Source organism: Globicephala melas, chromosome 13 (genome assembly GCF_963455315.2).
Source record: "Globicephala melas chromosome 13, mGloMel1.2, whole genome shotgun sequence".
Lineage (NCBI taxonomy): Eukaryota > Metazoa > Chordata > Mammalia > Artiodactyla > Delphinidae > Globicephala > Globicephala melas.
In genome coordinates this window covers 49,647,914-49,666,335 of record NC_083326.1, presented here as the reverse complement: position 1 = coordinate 49,666,335, position 18,422 = coordinate 49,647,914, and the positions used below count along the sequence as shown (strand labels likewise).

Sequence of the window (18,422 nt, the reverse complement as noted above, 5' to 3'; positions counted from 1 at the left end):
ACCGGGGCACGAACCCGTGTCCCCTGCATCGGCAGGCGGACTCTCAACCACTGCGCCACCAGGGAAGCCCAGCATAGGTTTTTTTAACTTAGAATTTCTCATACTTGAAAACCTTGAGAATCAAAATTTTACTCTCATATGCAGAGTGGACAAAAAGTGGCATGTAGGTTAAAGATTACTTTCAAAATGTTTTTATTTAAACATGCAGCCTGGTAATATAGGAGCCAGGAAATGGCATCTAAAGTCTCCAATGAAATCATGCCCGAGTCGGTCCTCAGCGATGGTTCTAGAATCTAACAGAGTGACACGGTCTCACTGTGCTACCAGGCTTCCAGTCAGCTGAAACAGGTCACAGTGTTCGTTTAGGATCATGTTTTAGAAATACAAAAAGCTTTCAGCACAGGACTTCCAACATCTGCTAGAAAAATCATTTCAACGCTCTGCAAAGTCTTGGCTACAACAGTTGCCACCACATAATGACAAGCTTGTGACTGAAAACCAGTGCTATCCTTCCCAAGACAGAGGCTTCCAGGGCATCGTCCAACACCCGCTGATAACAACTGGCTGCCAGGCAAACGTCCTGGGAGAAGAATGATTCCATCAGATCACTGGGTGGAGTCAATACATGATGTGGCCAGAGGCTGACAAACACAGCAATGTAAGAAGCACGGTGCCAGGGTCTGCGACTTGTTTGCAAGGGAATCTGGGATTCTGCTGCTGTGCTCCAGGCTGCAAGGACAGTCTAAATGAGCTCTCTATGGCATATGCTATTAAGGACCAATTTGGAGCCCACCCTCCAGCCCCATCACTATAACTCCATGATGACATTCTATCATGCCATCAGGGACTCCAAACGGTCCTTCAGCTGTTGTTTCCATTTTTAGTAGAGCCCAACCTCTGCTATCTCTGCACAAGTACACAGTCACACAGCAAAGCTGGGCTTTGGTTCTCTGATGACATCACTGGAAAACCAAGCCCAGTAGGAAACAGCAGCCACAGCGAACACAAACCCAGCCCGGGCACACACAGGAGCACTGGAGCTGGGTCCTTGCTGCTTGCTACCTGCTAACACCTCTTTGCCCAGGGCCCATCGTAACTGGAAATCCTGAGCTGTGACAGCAGTTATTAACCACAAGACCCACTACAAACTAAGACACTAGAATCTCTGACGAGAAGCTTAACTGAGCTGACACCATGTGTGCGTGGCTGTGAAACCACCTAAGGAAGTCCAGGGGATAGAGGTGAAAAAGTCTCCGGGAGATTTAGCAAGGGGACCAAAAAGGGATATGATTATGGCTCTTCTGAGATGGTGGCGCCTAGCGTCATGCAAGTTAAAGGGACAACAGTGTCTAGCGGATCCTTCTCTGTCAAGGACCACTTCTTCCAGGAAAAGCATCTTGAGAATCTTTGACTTCACCCAGTCCTACTAGTCATCCCCTCTACCCACCTCCAAAAAAAGCAATAAAAATATGAAGAATTCCATCAAGGGATGAATGGATAAACAAAATGCGGTATATAAACAAAATGTGCTCTATACACACAATGGAATATTATTCAGCCTTAAAAAGGAAGGAAATCCTCACACATGCTTCAACATAGATGAAGCTTGCAGACATTATGCCAAGTGAAATAAACCAGTCACAAAAGGACAAATACTGTATGATTCCATTTAAAGGAGGTACCTAGAATAGGTAAATTCATAGAGACAACGTAGAACAGAGCTTTACCAGGGGCCTGGGGTGGGGGTGGAAGGAGAAAGGGGGAGCTATTGTTTAATGGGTACAGAGTTTCTGTTTAGAATGGTGAAAAGGTCTGGAAATGGATGGTGGTAATGGTTGCATAACATTGTGAATGTACTTAATGCCACTGAATCGTACACTTAAAAAATGGTAAAATTTATGTTATGTATATTTTACATACAAAAAAATGTTTGAGTATGAACAATGGCATCACTTTTAAGGAAATATGACTAAGGTAATGTTTATTTAATTTTAATTTTTTTTTTTGGCCGCACCGCACAGCCTGTGGGATCCTAGTTCCCCGAGCAGGATCGAACCCAAGCCCTGGGCAGGGAAAGCACGGAGTCCCAACCACTGCACCACCAGGGAATTCCCTAAGGTGATGTTTAAATGACCATTATGAACAAGTAAATAATTCACATCAGAAATTATAAGATAATCATAGTCAGGAACACTGTAAAAGAGGAAGATCCGGGGCTTCCCTGGTGGCGCAGTGGTTGAGAGTCCGCCTGCCGATGCAGGGGACACAGGTTCATGCCCCGGTCCGGGAAGATCCCACATGCCACGGAGCGGCTGGGCCCGTGAGCCATGGCCGCTGAGCCTGGGCGTCCGGAGCTTGTGCTCCGCAACGGGAGAGGCCACAACAGTGAGAGGCCCGCGTACTGCAAAAAAAAAAAAAAAAAAAAGAGGAAGATCCATGTTGATCAGCACCGGTGGACCCCAGCGCAAAATCTGACGGCCAATTCCCTGATTCTAGTCCAATCTCTTGCTTCTGTGGAGGAATACATTCAACTATTTGGAGTCAAAATGCTTCATCATTTAACTAAATCTTAGAACTAAATCTTAGAACTACCACAGTCCTTGTGAATTCAGGGCTCCTATTCGTTTAAATGAAGACCCATTCTCTTTGAACTATCCACCATAACAATGGAGTATAAAGTAAGACCTGTGCTTAGTAACACATATAGAATCCCCAAATTTTATATTTTGGGGTTGTATCAAGTGGAGGACGCTCTACCATGGAAATGTAAAATTATGACTTCATGAACTACTCCTTTGGATTAGTTAAGCGTCTTGTGTGTGACAGTCTTTCAGAATATGGACTGTGATGTAATAGGGTCAGGGAAATTAATCCACACCTCAGTTCCCAGGGCCTCTCCCTTGTCAAACTTCTTCATACCGGTGTTTTGCTCTCCAGTTAAATATTTTCAGAAGAAGCCAAAATTATTAATATTTATACTGGACTTATTCTCAAAGCTTCTCCAGAGCGCCAGGCCAAGGGATGACTTAGCAACGAAGCAGTTAATCTAATTCATGGAGAAGTTGGGCAGATAACTTGGACCACGAGGCAAATGGTTTGGCCTGATCATTCAGTTGGGTTGTTTACCTTATTCATGTAAACCTTGACTTCATTTTCTTTTCATTTTGTGCATCATTTCAGGCAAGGCATGATGTTCTCAAAGAATCATGAGGATTTATTTGGGTGAGGCAGGACTGAACAGCCAATTCGGATTACAATTTTGGTTGAAAAATGTCATTGTCTTTGACATTTCTTTCAAATCTATTTGAAAAGCGGTCTTAATAGGATCATAACAACAATGTGTGATCTGAATCAGACCCTGGATCAAATTTTTGTGGAGAGGGCTAGAAAGAATGTTACTGAGAAAACCGGCAAAACGTGAATCAGTCTATACATGAGATAATAGTATTGCATCAATGTTAACTTCCTCACTTTGATAACTGCTGTAGTCCTGCAAGAGAACATCCTTGCTCTTAGGAGATACATGCTCCACAATTCAGAAGTAAAAAAAAATCTGCAACTTACCTTCAAATAATTCAGAAAAAAATTACATGTATACAAATATGTATGTATATATCAAGTGAAACGGATAAGAGAAGCAAGGTGAAATAATAATTGGGGAATCTGAGTAAAGGATATGGGACTTCTTTGTACTATTTCTAACTTTTCTGTAAGCAGGAAATAATTTCAAAATTAAAAATTTACCCCAAAAATTTAAAGCTGATTTAATAACTTATTCATAGCAGTCCTGTGATCTACAACAAAGCCAAATTAATATGGTGTTATAAATTGTATATCTCAATTTATTTTAATATTATAAGAGTGGCATTATTAACCAGGAAAACACTACTTGAGCTCTATTTGATTACAACATCATTTAATCTTAAGATTAGAAGGGAATTAAGAGATCATACAGCTCAAATAAACACCCGTGTTTCCCAATGTAACACCACAAGAAGTTAAATAATACACAAGGAAGCTGGTATGAGTCATGAATCAATCACAGAAGAGGTGGTCCTACCTTGAATTGCTGTTGATCTCCGCCCAGCCCAGTTTCCATGACACATGAAGCAAAAGTCCACCAATTAATGTCTGCCACCTGAAAAGGATAAGGGCCAATGTGAATTTAACAGAGTGCCATGGTCTCAAATGCCATCCACCCCCAGCAGATCTGTCGAGTGACACAAATATACACGTGATCCTTCTTACAACTCCTTTCTCCCACTTTCTCCAAATTATCATCCCAATTCTCAGACCCATCCTTCTCAATCTCCACTATTCCGAATCCAGCTGTACCATTCAGTGCTGACACTGATGTTCTCCTCTTCTTATTCTAGACTTTTCCCGAACAATCTCACCCACAGTCACCACTTCTCTATGACCTCTGCACTAATGGTTCCCATATCCCCCTTCTCACGAGGATATGGCCACCCTGATACCCCACAAGCTCCCGATGATAACATGCCTAAAACATTACCTTGAACTTCCCTCTCCCCATCCTGGTCATTCTCCTACTATCCCTCATCAGCCAAACCAGAAACCTAGATGTCATCCCAGCCCTCCTCTGTCGTCACCTCCCTCAACAACTTACAAATTCCTATTGACTTTATCCCCATAACCTCTCTGAAACCCGAAGCCTTCCCCTCCATCCATCTGCTTAATTCAGACTCTCATCATCCCACACCTGGACCATAGCATCAGTTCCCTAACCGGTCCCCTTCTCTCCAGGGCTGCCCTGCACCATCCATTCTCCATCCTGCAGCCAGAGGGTTTGTTCTAAAATGCAAACCTAATTGTGCCCCTCACTTGTTTTAAAAATGGCTGATTCTTCCTGGTGCTGTAGGCAGCAGCCCTTGGCCTATTTTCTGCTGCAACACACTTGGGGTCATGAAGCTCACGTGAGGCACATTTCCTCAAGTGCAGAGTTTAGGGGGAGCACAGGTGACAAGATAAACACCTCTCCCTCTCCCACTGCAGAAAGCACAGCAAAATGCCAAATGAGTGACCAGTACTACAGGCATAACTGTATCCTATTCCACACTAATTGCTTTTACTCTATTTTTGGTGAGTCATTCATAAATTTCAAAACCTTATTTTTAGTTATGACTTGAGACACCTACCTCGGAGGTTATTACAGCACACCCGTGTGTTGGGACACGACACCGGAGAACCCCTGGTCTACAGAACAAAGTCACTTGGCATGTGACATAGAAGCCTTCCAGGACTTGCAGCTGCCCCTCTCCAGGGTCAGTTCCTGTCCACCTGTCAGTGGCAGCCACATTCCAGCCACACCGAACAGGCCATAGCTTCGGTAATGTGCCAGGCCATTTCATACTTTTTAGAGCTTGCACGTGCGGCCCTCGTGACCCATAACGTCTTCCCTTCTCCTCCGTGTTGGTGGACACCTGCTCATCCTGTAAGATCCAGGTGTTACGTCTCCCTTGTGAAGACTTCAATGACACTGCCAGGCGGAGTGGACAGATATGGACCGTGTCTTCCAACAGCTTGGTCTAGAGCAGTGGATCTCAATCATGTGGATCTTCCCCCCCCGGGGACATTTGGAGACATTTTTGGTTGTCACAATTGGGGATGGGGGAAGGGTTGCTACTGGCACCTCATGAGTAGAAGCCAGGATGCTGCCCCACACCTTACAACGTGCCGGACAGCCCTCCACAACAGAGTTATCTAGTGCAAAATACCAATGGTGCTGAGGCCGAGAAACTCTGGTCTAGAGGGAAGTAAGCTAATTAACCAATAATTACAATGAAGTGTGATACAGTCCTAATGGGAAGAGTACCAGGTAGCACAAAACACCCTAGCAGAGGCAGTTAATCCAGTCTAGGGGGTTGGGTGACTCTTCCTAGAGGAAGTAAATTCAAGCAAAAGCCTGAAGCCTGTTCAAAGCGGGAGACCCAGAATGGACCAGGGCCCACAGGTAAGAGAGACAATGGCTCCAGCAAAGCTTCTTACAGAGGTTCAATTGGCCTGACCTTAGCATGTGAGTACTCGAGGCGGGGGCTGGTCACGAAGGGCCATATCAATCGTCAACGAGCTGGGGCTTTAAACTGGGGACCCACTGAAGGGTCTGCAGCACGGGAGCGACACTGCCACATTTACCTTGGGGAAAGCTCTGTCTCTTTACAAGGGAGAGAATGTTTGCTGAGAAAAGCAAGACCAGGGGCCAGGAAGCAAGTTAGGAGTTGTTAGGGTGATTTGAGAGATGATAGTGGCCCAGGAAGAGGCGATGAAGACGGTGGACGGGTTCTAAAGATGTTTAGAGGTCCTAGCTGTTGATTAGACGTTGGGGTGAAGGAGACAAAGAAATCAAGAATAACACAGGTTTCTGAGTAGGGCGACTGGATACAAGGTACCATTCACCACAGGTAAACTGAAGAAGAAATGAGCAGGCTCTAGGAGGGCAGGGATTTTTCTTTCCTTCACTGAAGTAGTCCAAGTGTCTAAAACAGTGACTGGCATATGCATGCGATCAATTTTCTTAGAATGAGTTATTCTGCCCTACTACGTGCCTCCTGTGTACCTGGCACAGTTCTAGGCATCAGGGATACGCCAGTGACAAAATGATTGTTTTTGTTGCTTAATTCTTGCATTTGTAGACCTTACATTCTATCGGGGGAGGTGCATTCAGTCTGACATCTACAGAGAAGGAGGGGAAAAGGCAATTCAGGTGAAAACATCACCTTTTCCCACTAACTTCCCTAAGTCCCTCTACCTGGAGAGAAGTGAAAGGACAATCAGGATCAGAAAATGGGAAAACAGGGGCTTCCCTGGTGGCGCAGTGGTTAAGAATCCGCCTGCTAATGCAGGGGATACAGGTTCGAGCCCTGGTCCGGGAAGATCCCACATGCCGCGAAGCAACTAAGCCCATGCGCTACAACTACTGAGCCTGCACTCTTGAGCCTGCGAGCCACAACTACTGAAGCCCACATACCACAACTACTGAAGCCCGCGTGCCTAGAGTCCAAGCTCCGCAACAAGAGAAGTCATTGCCATGAGAAGCCCGCGCACCACAACGAAGAGTAGCCCCCCGCTCACGGCAACTAGAGAAAGCCCGCGTGCAGCAACGAAGACCCAGTGCAGTCAAAAATAATAAAATTAAATTAAAAGAAAAGAAGATGAGAAAACAATATCCCAGCTTTATTGACTGAAATATACACGATCATAGATGATATATTTTTTTTAAGTTTTGCTGTGAAATATTATGGAGAAACGACGAAGTAATTCTAAAGTTCATCTGAAATAACATATCGGTGATAATATACAGAACAAAAATTCAAAAGCATAAAAAAGTGGTGAAAAGTCTTCTCTTCCCTGTCCACTATCTGCACTTCCCTGTCCACCACCTTAGTAGTTCCCTAATGTAACCACTCTTACTAGTGTCTTCATCTTTTTTTTAAATAAGGAAAACATACACACATTTCTACTTGATGGTAATGTACTATACTGTTATGGACTTGCTTTTGTTCTCCATTAAATGAATCTTGAAGACCTTTCCTTGTCAATACACAAGAGTTTCCTTATTTTTTAACATTTGAATAGTATTCCATTAGGAATACAATATAATTTATTTAATTGGTTCTGTATAGATGAAAATTAGGTTGTTTAAAAATGCTCTCTGGGACGTCCCTGGTGGTCAGTGGTTAAGAATCCGCCTTCCAATGCAGGGGACAAGGGCTCAATCCCTGGTTGGGGAACTAAGATCCCACATGCCGAGGGGGAACTAAGACCCGCAGCTAAGACCTGACACAGCCAAATAAATAAATATTAAAAAAAAAAGTCATTATTAAAAAAAATGCTGTCTCGTGGATGGACCTAAAGACTGTCATACAGAATGAAGTAAGTCAGAAAGAGATAAACAAATATCATATATTAACGCATATATGTGGGATCTAGAAAAATGGTACAGATGAACCGGTTTGTAAGGCAGAAATAGAGACACAGATGTAGAGAACAAACGTATGGCCACCAAGGGGGGAAAGCGGCAGGGGAGGGGGGGATGAATTGGGAGATTGGGATTGACATGTATACACTGATATGTATAAAATGGATAACTAATAAGAACCTGCTGTATAAAAAATAAATAAAATAAAATTCAAAAAATAAAAATGCTGTCACAAACAGCTGCAATGTTTCACATGTATATCTTTGTACATATTTCATTTACATAAATGCAAGTAAACCTCTCAAGTAAATTACTGGAAGTGGAATTGCTGGATTGAAGGATTCAAACCATTGCTATATTCTGCCAAAGTGCCAATCATAGATATTATACCAGTTTGCCACCCATGATCAATATATGAGAGCACCTGCTTTCTTTCATTCTCATCAATGCTACGCTATCAAATTTTGAAGTTTCATTTTGCAAATCTTGTTGGTAAAAATATACCTCAATACAGTTTAAAATTATATTTTCTTATGAATGAAGAATATCTTTTTCTATGTTCAAGAGCCCTTTGTAGGTAGGGATTTTTGTTTTTGATATAAAGATCTGGTTTTAGTGCACTGGGATTGTATAATTGCTTTATATTTTTAAAAAATAATTGATGTTTTATTCATGGTGAATATTCCATGGGCATTCGAAAGGGGGGCATAATCTCTGTTTTCAAGATACAGAGTTTGATATTTATCTATTAATTGTATTATTTATCAAATATATACATATGTTCTAGTGTTTTGTTGGTCCAATTGATCTGTTATGGAAAAATAGTAGTAAATTTGTCTCCTATCACTAGTATGTTCCTATTTAGCCCTGGTATTCCTGCTGTTTTTATTTGACAAATGACCATGCCCTGTTGTTTGGTTGATAGATATTCATCACTATTTTATTTTCACTTTGAACTGCATGCTCCGGCATTATAATGTGTCTTTTCATTTTGAACTGCATTGCTTTAACATTGTTAACACAGCGTTCTTCATTTGCTTAATGTTTTTGTCCTGAATTCAACCTTGATTGATATTAAGATCTCTATCCCTGCTTTTCTGTGTGCAATTGTGTGACACTTAAAAAAAAAAAAAAGGAAAAAGAGAAGAGGGATGGCGTGCTGTGCCACATATTTAAATGCTATAATAATGAAAACAATTTACCACTAGCCCCTTTCCATAAAAACTGACAAATAAGTGCTCAAAAACAGACCCTAGAAAAATGACTTTACATATGATACTGATGACCCAAAGGCAAAAGGAAGGATTATACAATAAAATATAATAAATGGGGCTAGTATAAATAAAAAACCATTAGGGGAGGAATGATTTCTTCACATTGCACCATACACTAAAATAAACGGATCATAATTAAGAATTGAAAAAAGCTTTAATGACTTATAGGTGACTATCTATATGATCTTGTGATAGAGAAGAATAAACATAAAAGCAATGGTAGCTATCACAAAAGAAACGATCAATTTGAAACTAAAATATATTTTTTTAAAAGATGGGGGCAGGGGTGGAAGTTTGAGGTGAGAAGGGGAAATGTGAACCCCAGAGCACTCCATGCTGCCTCTACCATTTCTCTAGACTGTTGACCCGACTCTACACCATTTTCTATCTTCTTCCTAATAATAGCATCTCTCAGTCACAAGATCACCCACCCGATTCATCTATGTTTCTCTCTGCTGCTTCATTCCTACATTCAAACGATGAATTCTCTATGATGTCACTTAAAAAAACTAAATAATCAAGGTAATTATAAACAAAATGAAATGGCAAAGAAAAAATTGAAAAAAAAAGAAATTCCAATAAATATGATAGAAAAGTGGTTGGCATCCTTTAAATATGAAGAATTCATTAAATAATAAAAAAATACTAAAACCCTAGTAAAAATAAAAGCGTTAAAAAAAGAAAAAATAAAATAAAAGGGTAAAAGGCACAAATAGACACTAAAAAAAGAGATACAAGTGGATAACATAAGAAAACTGTCCAATTTCATGAATAATCTAAGAAATGATAAGACAAAATAATATGATACCATTTTTTGCCCATGAAATCAGCAGAGAGGGAAAAAGTAACAGTCATGGTTTGAGTATAATACATAGAAACTTTCATACACAGGCTGGGTTACAATGTAAATTGGTAAAAAGATACTGGAAAAGAATTTTTTAATATTCAAGCAGACTACTAAAGAAGTTCATGTTCTTTAATCTAAATTTCTTATATAGGAATCTATTCCAAAGAAATAGTTAGAAATTTAGCAGATTTGAATGCAAAAAATGTCTGAGAACATTGTTGTGTTTATACTCCCAAAATGGGACACCATTCAAATGCCATTAATAGAATGACTAAATAAATTACAGGATGTCTATCTAATGAAAAAATCTATGCAGTCATTAAATATATTTTGAACAACATTTAATGATGCTGGTTGGACATTTCCTACAAATGTATATAAAGCGCATAAAAGATACTCACCCTTGGAATAATGTAGGGTAGGTAAATTTCAAGACAGACAGGACATACTGAAAAACAAATACCAAATTAATGGACATTTTCAAATTATAGAGAATTGATAGATCATATAATCAAAGAAATCCCTACTAAAGAAACATAAGTATATTCAAGTTTCAAAAAGGCTTTTTTTATTCCTCCCCAAAAAAATCACACACTGGGAAAAAAAATGACCTTCCAATTCATACTGAAGAGAGGGACTAAGTGAAGTAAGTCAGACAGAGAAAGACAAATATCATATGCTCTCACTCACATGTGGAATCTAATTTTTTTTTTAAGTGATACAAATGAACTTACTTACAAAACAGAAACAGACTTACAGATATCGAAAACAAACTTACGGTTACCAAAAGGGAATGTTGGGGGGAGGGATAAATCAGGGGCTTCGTATTAACATACATACCCTACTATACATAAGATAGATAACCAGCAAGGACCTACTGTATAGCACAGGGAACTCTACTCAATATTCTGTGATAACCTATACAAGAAAAAAATCTGAAAAAGAATGAATATATGTATATGTATAACTGAGTCACTTTGCTGTACACTTGAACTAACACAACATTGTAAATTAACTATACTCCAATACAATTAAAAAAAAAAAAAGAGAGGGGGGACTTGCTTTCCCCAGGGTCACCAGAAACCTGACAATCTCTCAGTTGGGGACGCAACAAAGTGGAACACACAGCAGCTGGGCCAGATATTGTGGACATCTGACCCCTCAGCATCGTCCCAGACCCCGGAAGTGTTATAACTGTTATAACTGCGGTTATAACTGCGGTAACACCAGAGAAAACCAGACAAACCCCTGGACACTGTTTGTTTTCTCGGGGTATCCACTTTAACTACTGCCCAGTTTACCTAAAAATCCACCGCCTTCTGTGTTTCTCTTCAAGTAAGAACTGCATCCTGTTCATTCTTTCCTTTGTTTTCCTTCCATTTTTAGGGTTTTGTTTGGTTTTTACATTCTTAGGATTTTTTTCCTAACTAATTCTTCTTAGGTATATTACATTTTTAGGTGTGTTTTTTAAGGATTTGTTTAAAGCTAACTCAGCTAAGGTCAACTTGTATTTCTATTATGTCTTTTAACCAAATTTACAGCACATTATGTATGGGAGAACTGTATTTTATCTTTCTGGGTATCTTCGTCTATTGTTTTCTATGACTGAACACTTTAAGAATTTTTTAAAAGCCTAAAAACCATTAAATGGCTTTAAGCAAGGGTTCTACTGATACTTCACATGATCTGAAAAGTGCAATAGACTGGTGTTGGGCAAGTTTACATTTATACTTTTTTTCCCCATGGATTAATCAACATGTAATTCCCCTTGTATGAGCTCCTAAATGCCACAATTATAGTTAACTACCTGTGCTCTGGTCTGTGTTAGAAATGGACCTTCATTCTTCTCTAAAGTCTATTTACTCACACAATTCAGTTTGTTCCCCTCCACTTTTCCATGATATTTTCTTTGTAAAACTGAGACAGAGAAAGGATTGAGTATGTGGGCCATGACCTACATCATCCTCAACAATGTTCATGACAATAACAAATGCTCATTTATCGCTATTTGCTAATAGTTCTTTTCCAGAGAGCAAGAGGGTTTTATTCTCAAGAGGGAGTGGGGAGAGAGCAGTCAAGACCCTACAGTGGGGGAAGGAGGTCCTGAGCTCCCTATTGCCACTTTGGCTTGGTGTCCACCCTGGAGTCCAGGACAGGGGGTGATGTCCCACCCTAGCCCACAGGGATCCAACATTTCCCTGCATGGTACCAAATCCAAGGCCAGCTTCTCCCTCCTAACAAAACAAAAACATGGTACCACTGCTTTTCTGCCTCCTCATCAAAAGAGTTCTACGACATTAAACAAAATTAAGTTTACATCTTATTTTTTAAAATAATTCCATGAAAAAATCTAGAATATACTGGAAGTGCCTGGGATGGAGACATAGAAAAAACAGGTTTGAGAATCAGTGGTGTGAGGCAGAGATGGAGATGGATTGATATCTTCTATTTAAAGGTTTCTGGAACCTTGTGGGGTTCTGGGGCAGGGGCATGTTTAGAAGAGAAAGCAGGATGTGCATGATTTCTTCACCTACTCTTCCTCCTCGAGGGAACAGGAGCCAATTGCTTTTTCTTTCCCTAAAAAGTGGTCCACATATCCAAAAATTAAGTTCCTGGGAATTCACCAGTCAAAAAAATCCAGTTTCCCAGGATATGTAAAGAATGCATTACAGGACGAGAAATGGGGACGGTACCGTCCAACAAATCTTATTTCTAAAAGAGCATGGTACATAGAGTCGTTTTCTTCTCCATCGTCATCAGGAACAAATCAGATAAAAAGCTGGAGGCAGCATTTGTTCTACACACGATTTGGGACTAAGATCGCCCACGGGCAATCATCAGCACCCCGCGCCCGCCTTCCTCACCTTTTCGTTAGGTAAGAAGCCCGCCCTCCTCACCTTGTTCGTGAGGTAAGAAGCCAGGTAGCAGGTACAAAACGTGAGGCCGACCAGGCACCTCCTCATGCACATCTGTTAATTTGCGCCCCTTCCCGGGGACCCCGCAGAAGCCCCACGGCCGCGGCGCGAGCCGGTCCACCTCCACCGCGGCTGCTACGACCACCACGTGACTGCGAGCTCAGCCAATCCGCGCAGGGACCGCCCCCCGGTGCCTGCCTCTTAAAGGGGCCGCGCCTTCGCAGGCCCCGTAGCCTCGCGGTGGGCGGGGCGGCACTCAGCTGCCCAGGACAGCGGAGGGAGGAATAAGTCCCCCAGGGCTGCTACCGCCCGCAGAGCAAGAGCGGACAGTAGTTGTTGTAAAAAAAGTAGAAAATGGTAGAAGTGGGGAAAAAAGCAGCTGACAGAACAATTCACAACAGTCCATTAGCATTTAAAGAAAAAATGTCCATAGCTAGCTCTAAGCGGTGGGAGCAAAATGTTGTTTGTGCTTTACTGAATTTTCCCAATTTTCTTCATCGAGTCTGTACTACTTTTGCAAACGACACAAAAAAGCTAACAACAAGAAATGTTATTTTAAAAGAAGGAAGGCTGAGGGGGCAGGCACTATAATCAGTGTAGTTTTTTCTTTAGGAGAAGTCAATCCAATTGCTTTGAAATTTCCATAAAATAAATCCTTCCAGAAGTAGAGCTTCAAGCACAGCCCCTATTCCTAGTCTCTAGGGAGGAAAAATGACCTAGTTAGGCTTCGGGCAGACAGTAGTAGACATGCACAAAAACATACTGAGGGACTTTGTCAGGAACTAGAGGTACAAGTGTCCGCACATATAGAAACATACAGATTTTTAGAAATACCCCATGCACCAGGAAGCCTTCACTCTTTTTTATCTGTATGCCCAATGTAAAATTGCTTATCAAACTGTATTATCCAAGAAAATACTGGATATATTGTCTCCACATAAAACACAAATAAACTAAAAATTTATTTTTCCTTGACAATATTTAGAAAACCTATTTCAGAGCTAAACAGTCCTTACAAAGAAACTTTTTGCCCAATAGAATTTGCTTGAAATAAATGGTTGTTATATACCTGAGATTTCCCTGGACTCTTTTAAGAGGTGAACAAATTCAATTCAGGCCTTATTACTTCCTAGTTATTGCTTAACTTATTTTCTTTGACAAAATTTGCTTAACAAGCAGGAACAACCAGCACAGTAAAGAACCATGCAAATAGAAGTTGACATTCGTAGCAAAAGTGCTGTAGATCTTACCAGAAGTGTTGATTTTTCCAAAGCTGCATTATTCTGTTCCACAAAACAAACTAAACTAATACTGAATAAAAATGAAATTACCAGGTCTTACATTGATAAACAACAAGCTGCTATATATGAGACTGTGTTAGACCTTCTATTCACACAAAAAGATTTAACTAGTTGTATTGTTAATTGAGATCTTTGAGGCCAAAGGGTCATAGTCATTAATTTGCTTTTTGAAAATTGACTGTTAAGTGCTCAAAAAAATGTTTCTTGAATAAACAAAGAAGGGAGCTTGGATTAAACAATAACTTGTGGGTTTTTTCTCCTCAAAAATCTTTTTTAATAATGAATTTTTTTGACAGCACACATGGACAATTCTCAAAAGACGGCAGAAGTGGCTGCACACTTTTTGAAACTTCCTAAATTTCCCTTAGGAAAAAAGAATATCAATATCTCTTATGGATATAGATGCAAAAATCCTCAACAAAACACTAGCAAATGGAATCCAGCAACATAAAAAAGGAGTATACACCCTGACCACAAGTGATTTATCCCAAGAAATAAGGTTAGTTTAACATCCAAAAATCAATTAATGCAATACACCATATCAATAGAGTAAAGGACAAAAATCACATCACCATCTCAAGTAGAAACAGATAAGGCATTTGACAAAGTTAAACACCCTTCCATAACAAAAACATAAAAAGAGGAACTTCCCTGGCGGTCCAGTGGTTAAGACTCTGCGCTATCACTGCAGGGGGCACGGGGTTCAATCCCTCATCAGGGAACTAAGATCCCACCTACGTGTTGCAAGGCACAGCCAAAAAAACAGGGACTTCCCTGGTGGCGCAGTGGTTAAGAATCCGCCTGCCAATGCAGGGGACGTGGGTTAAAGCCCTGGTCCGGGAAGATCCCACATGCCGCGGAGCAACTAAGCCCGTGCACCACAACTACTGAGCCTGCGCTCTAGAGCCCACGAGCCACAACTACGGAGCCTGAGTGCCACAACTACTGAAGCCCTCACGCCTAGAGCCTGTGCTCCGCAACAAGAGAAGCCACCGCAATGAGAAGCCCGCGCACCACGATGAAGAGCAGCACCCGCTTGCCGCAACTAGAGAAAGCCCGCGCGCAGCAACGAAGACCCAACGCAGCCAAAAATAAATGAATAAATAAATTTTAAAAAAACATAAAAGAAATTAGAAAAAAAGAAGGGAACTTACTCAACATAATAAAAGTCACCTGCAGTTAACATTATGCTTAATGATGAGAGACAATGCTTTTCTCCCTAAGATCAGGAACAAGACAAGGATGGCCATTCTTGCCACTTCTATTCAACATTGTATTGGAGGCTCTATCCAGGAAAATAAGGCAAGAAAAAAACTTTAAAGGCATCCAGACTGCAAAAAAAGTAAAACTATCTCTGTTACAGATGACAGGATTTTGAATACAGAAAATCTTAATGAATCCACTAAAGAAATACTATGAGAACTAATAGATGAGTTCAGAAAGTTTGCAAGACACAAGATCAAAAAGTCAACTGTATTTCAATACACTTGCAATGAACAATGTGAAGAAGAAATTAATGAAACAATTTCATTGAAAATAGCACCAAAAAGGGGAGTTCCCTGGTGGTCTAGTGGTTAGGATTCAGCACTTTCACTACTCTGGCCCGGGTTCAATCCCAGGTCAGGGAACTGAGAGTCTGCAAGCCCCACAGCTGTGGCCAAATTAATTAATTAATTAATTAAATAAAAATAGCACCAAAAAGAACAAAATTTTAGGAATAAATTTAGCAAAATAAGTGAAAATTTATACTCTGAACACTACATAACATTATTGAAGGACACTGAAGAAGACCAAAATAAATGGAGAGATACCCCATGCTCATGGATCAGAAGACTTAATATTGTTAAAATGGCAATATTCCCCAATTTGATCTACAAATTCAACACAAAACCCCATCAAAATTCCAGTTGGTTTACCTGTAGAAATTAATAAGCTGATCTTAAAATTCATATGGAAATTCAAGCGACCCATTATAGATAAAACAATCTTGAAAAAAACAAAGTTAAAGGACTCACAGTTCTTGATTTCAAAGATTACTACAAAACCTCAGTAGTCAAGACAGTGTGATACTGGCATAAGAATATATATATATAGATCAATGGAATAGAAGTGAGATCCAGAAGTAACTCCTCACACTTATGACCAATTGAATTTTGACAAGGGCACCAGGAGAATCCAAGGAGCAAATTTAACCAGTAGTTCCAGGACAACTGGATATCCACATGCAAAAGAATGAAGGTGGACCCCTACCTCATACAACATACAAAAATTATCTCAAATGCTAAGTGAAAGAAGCCAGTCACAAAAGACCACATGTTGTGTGATTCCATTTATAGAAATAGCCAGAGTGGGCAAATCTATAGAAACAGAAAATAGAATAGTGGTTGTCTGGGGCTAGGGGAAATGCAGAGTGACTGCTAATGATGTGGGGTTTCTTTATGGGGTGATGAAAATGTTCTAAAATTGATTGTGTTGATGGTTGCACAACTTAGTGAACATACTAAAAAAATCATTGTATTGTACACTGCAAATTGGTGAATTATATGGTATGTGAATTATACCTCAATAAAAGTGTTATAAGAAAAAACAGACCCCCCCTAGCAAAACCACATCCCATGGAGACCATCAACTTCAAAACTAAGGGAACGAGGATAATGACAATCCTTGAGAGTGCTAGGATTGGAAGTGGCCATGAGGGGTAGCTCTGGAGTGCTGGTACTATTCTGTTTCCTGATGGTTCCATGATGTGCTCACTTTGCAATATTCATATAGTTGTGTATGTATTACTTTGTATGTGTATTTTACTTCAATAAAAAGCACACAGTACAAAGAGACAAAGATATGGAAAATATCAAAATGTGGTTAAGAGTCATGGTGGACAGAATGAGCAGGTCTAATTCTATTTAATATGAATTCAGGGACTTCCCTGGTGGTCCAGTGGTAAAGAACCTGCCTTCCAATGCAGGGGACGAGGATTTGATCCCTAGTCGGGGAACTAAGATCCCACATGCCACGGAGCAACTAAGCCCATGCACCACAACTACTGAGTGTGAATGCCTCAACGAGAGAGACCGCATGCCATAACTAAGACCTGACTCAGGCAAAAAAAAAAAAAAAAAAAGAATTCAGTAAAAAGAGAATACATAGAACGTGAGAGGCATTTTTTCCCAGAACTAATGTAAGGCATGAATCTTCAGATACAGTGAATCCTGAGCAAACCAAATGAAAAGAAATCCACTCTTAGACATACTTACATATTCAAGTTCACATTTTTATTGTATTAAAAATATACAACATATAATTTGTTATATAACCATTTTAACCATTTTTAAGTGTATAGTAGTGTTAATTACATGCGCATTGTTGTGCAACAGATTTCTAGAACTTTTGCATCCTGCTAAACTGAAATTCTATACCCACTGAACAACTCCTCTTTTCCTGCTCTCCCAGCTCCTGGGAACCACCATTCTACTTTCTTTCTACTACTTTGGATACCTTATCTAAGTGGAATCAAGTACATGTATTTTATTAAAAATTATTCACCTTTTGTTTATCCTTTATAGTCAGAACATTACATCAATTTAAAGAAAATAATGTGCAGTAAAGAGAACAAACAAAATATTTGTTATTAGAAAATGGCAATGGGGAATTCCCTAGCAGTCCAGTGGTTAGCAGTCTTGGCTTTCACTGCCAAGGGCTTGGGTTCAATCCCTGGTTGGGGAACTAAGCTCCCACAAGCCCCAGAGCTTGGCCAAAAAAAAAAAGAAAGAAAGAAAATGGCACTGGGTTGCATAACGTTCAAAAACCACTGTGTCCCAACTGAACCTAACTGACCTATATCCATAAAATCCCACTCTAGAAACCTTATGAAAATACTGAGTCATCACTAAACATATAATGGACTTTCCTATCCTTACACTAGTCTTATACTGTTCCTTCCAGCTAAATTAGCTTTATAGCTTCTCTCCAAACTTCGTGGTCTAATTTGATAACACCTCCTCCATGAAGCCTTTCCACATCTCATCAACCCACAATGAATCCTGAAACATTTGTTGTCTATAGCTGTCATGTGGCAATTAATCATGCACACTTTCGAGACAGAAGTTTTGTATTATCATTCAATGTTGCTATGTGAATATGTTCTCT

At 40.2% G+C, this 18,422-nt stretch overlaps 1 protein-coding gene across 1 annotated transcript in view; it reads right to left on the bottom strand.

Annotated features, from left to right (window-relative positions):
- Positions 1–13,108, bottom strand: part of TMEM241 (transmembrane protein 241) — a 106,486-nt gene extending 93,378 nt beyond the window's left edge. The window contains 3 exon segments of the mRNA XM_030842659.2: positions 4,061–4,138; positions 10,462–10,508; positions 12,958–13,108. Coding sequence (XP_030698519.2) covers positions 4,061–4,138; positions 10,462–10,508; positions 12,958–13,029 — 197 coding nt within the window. The 5' untranslated portion in view covers positions 13,030–13,108.
- Positions 13,109–18,422: the final 5,314 nt, after the last annotated feature.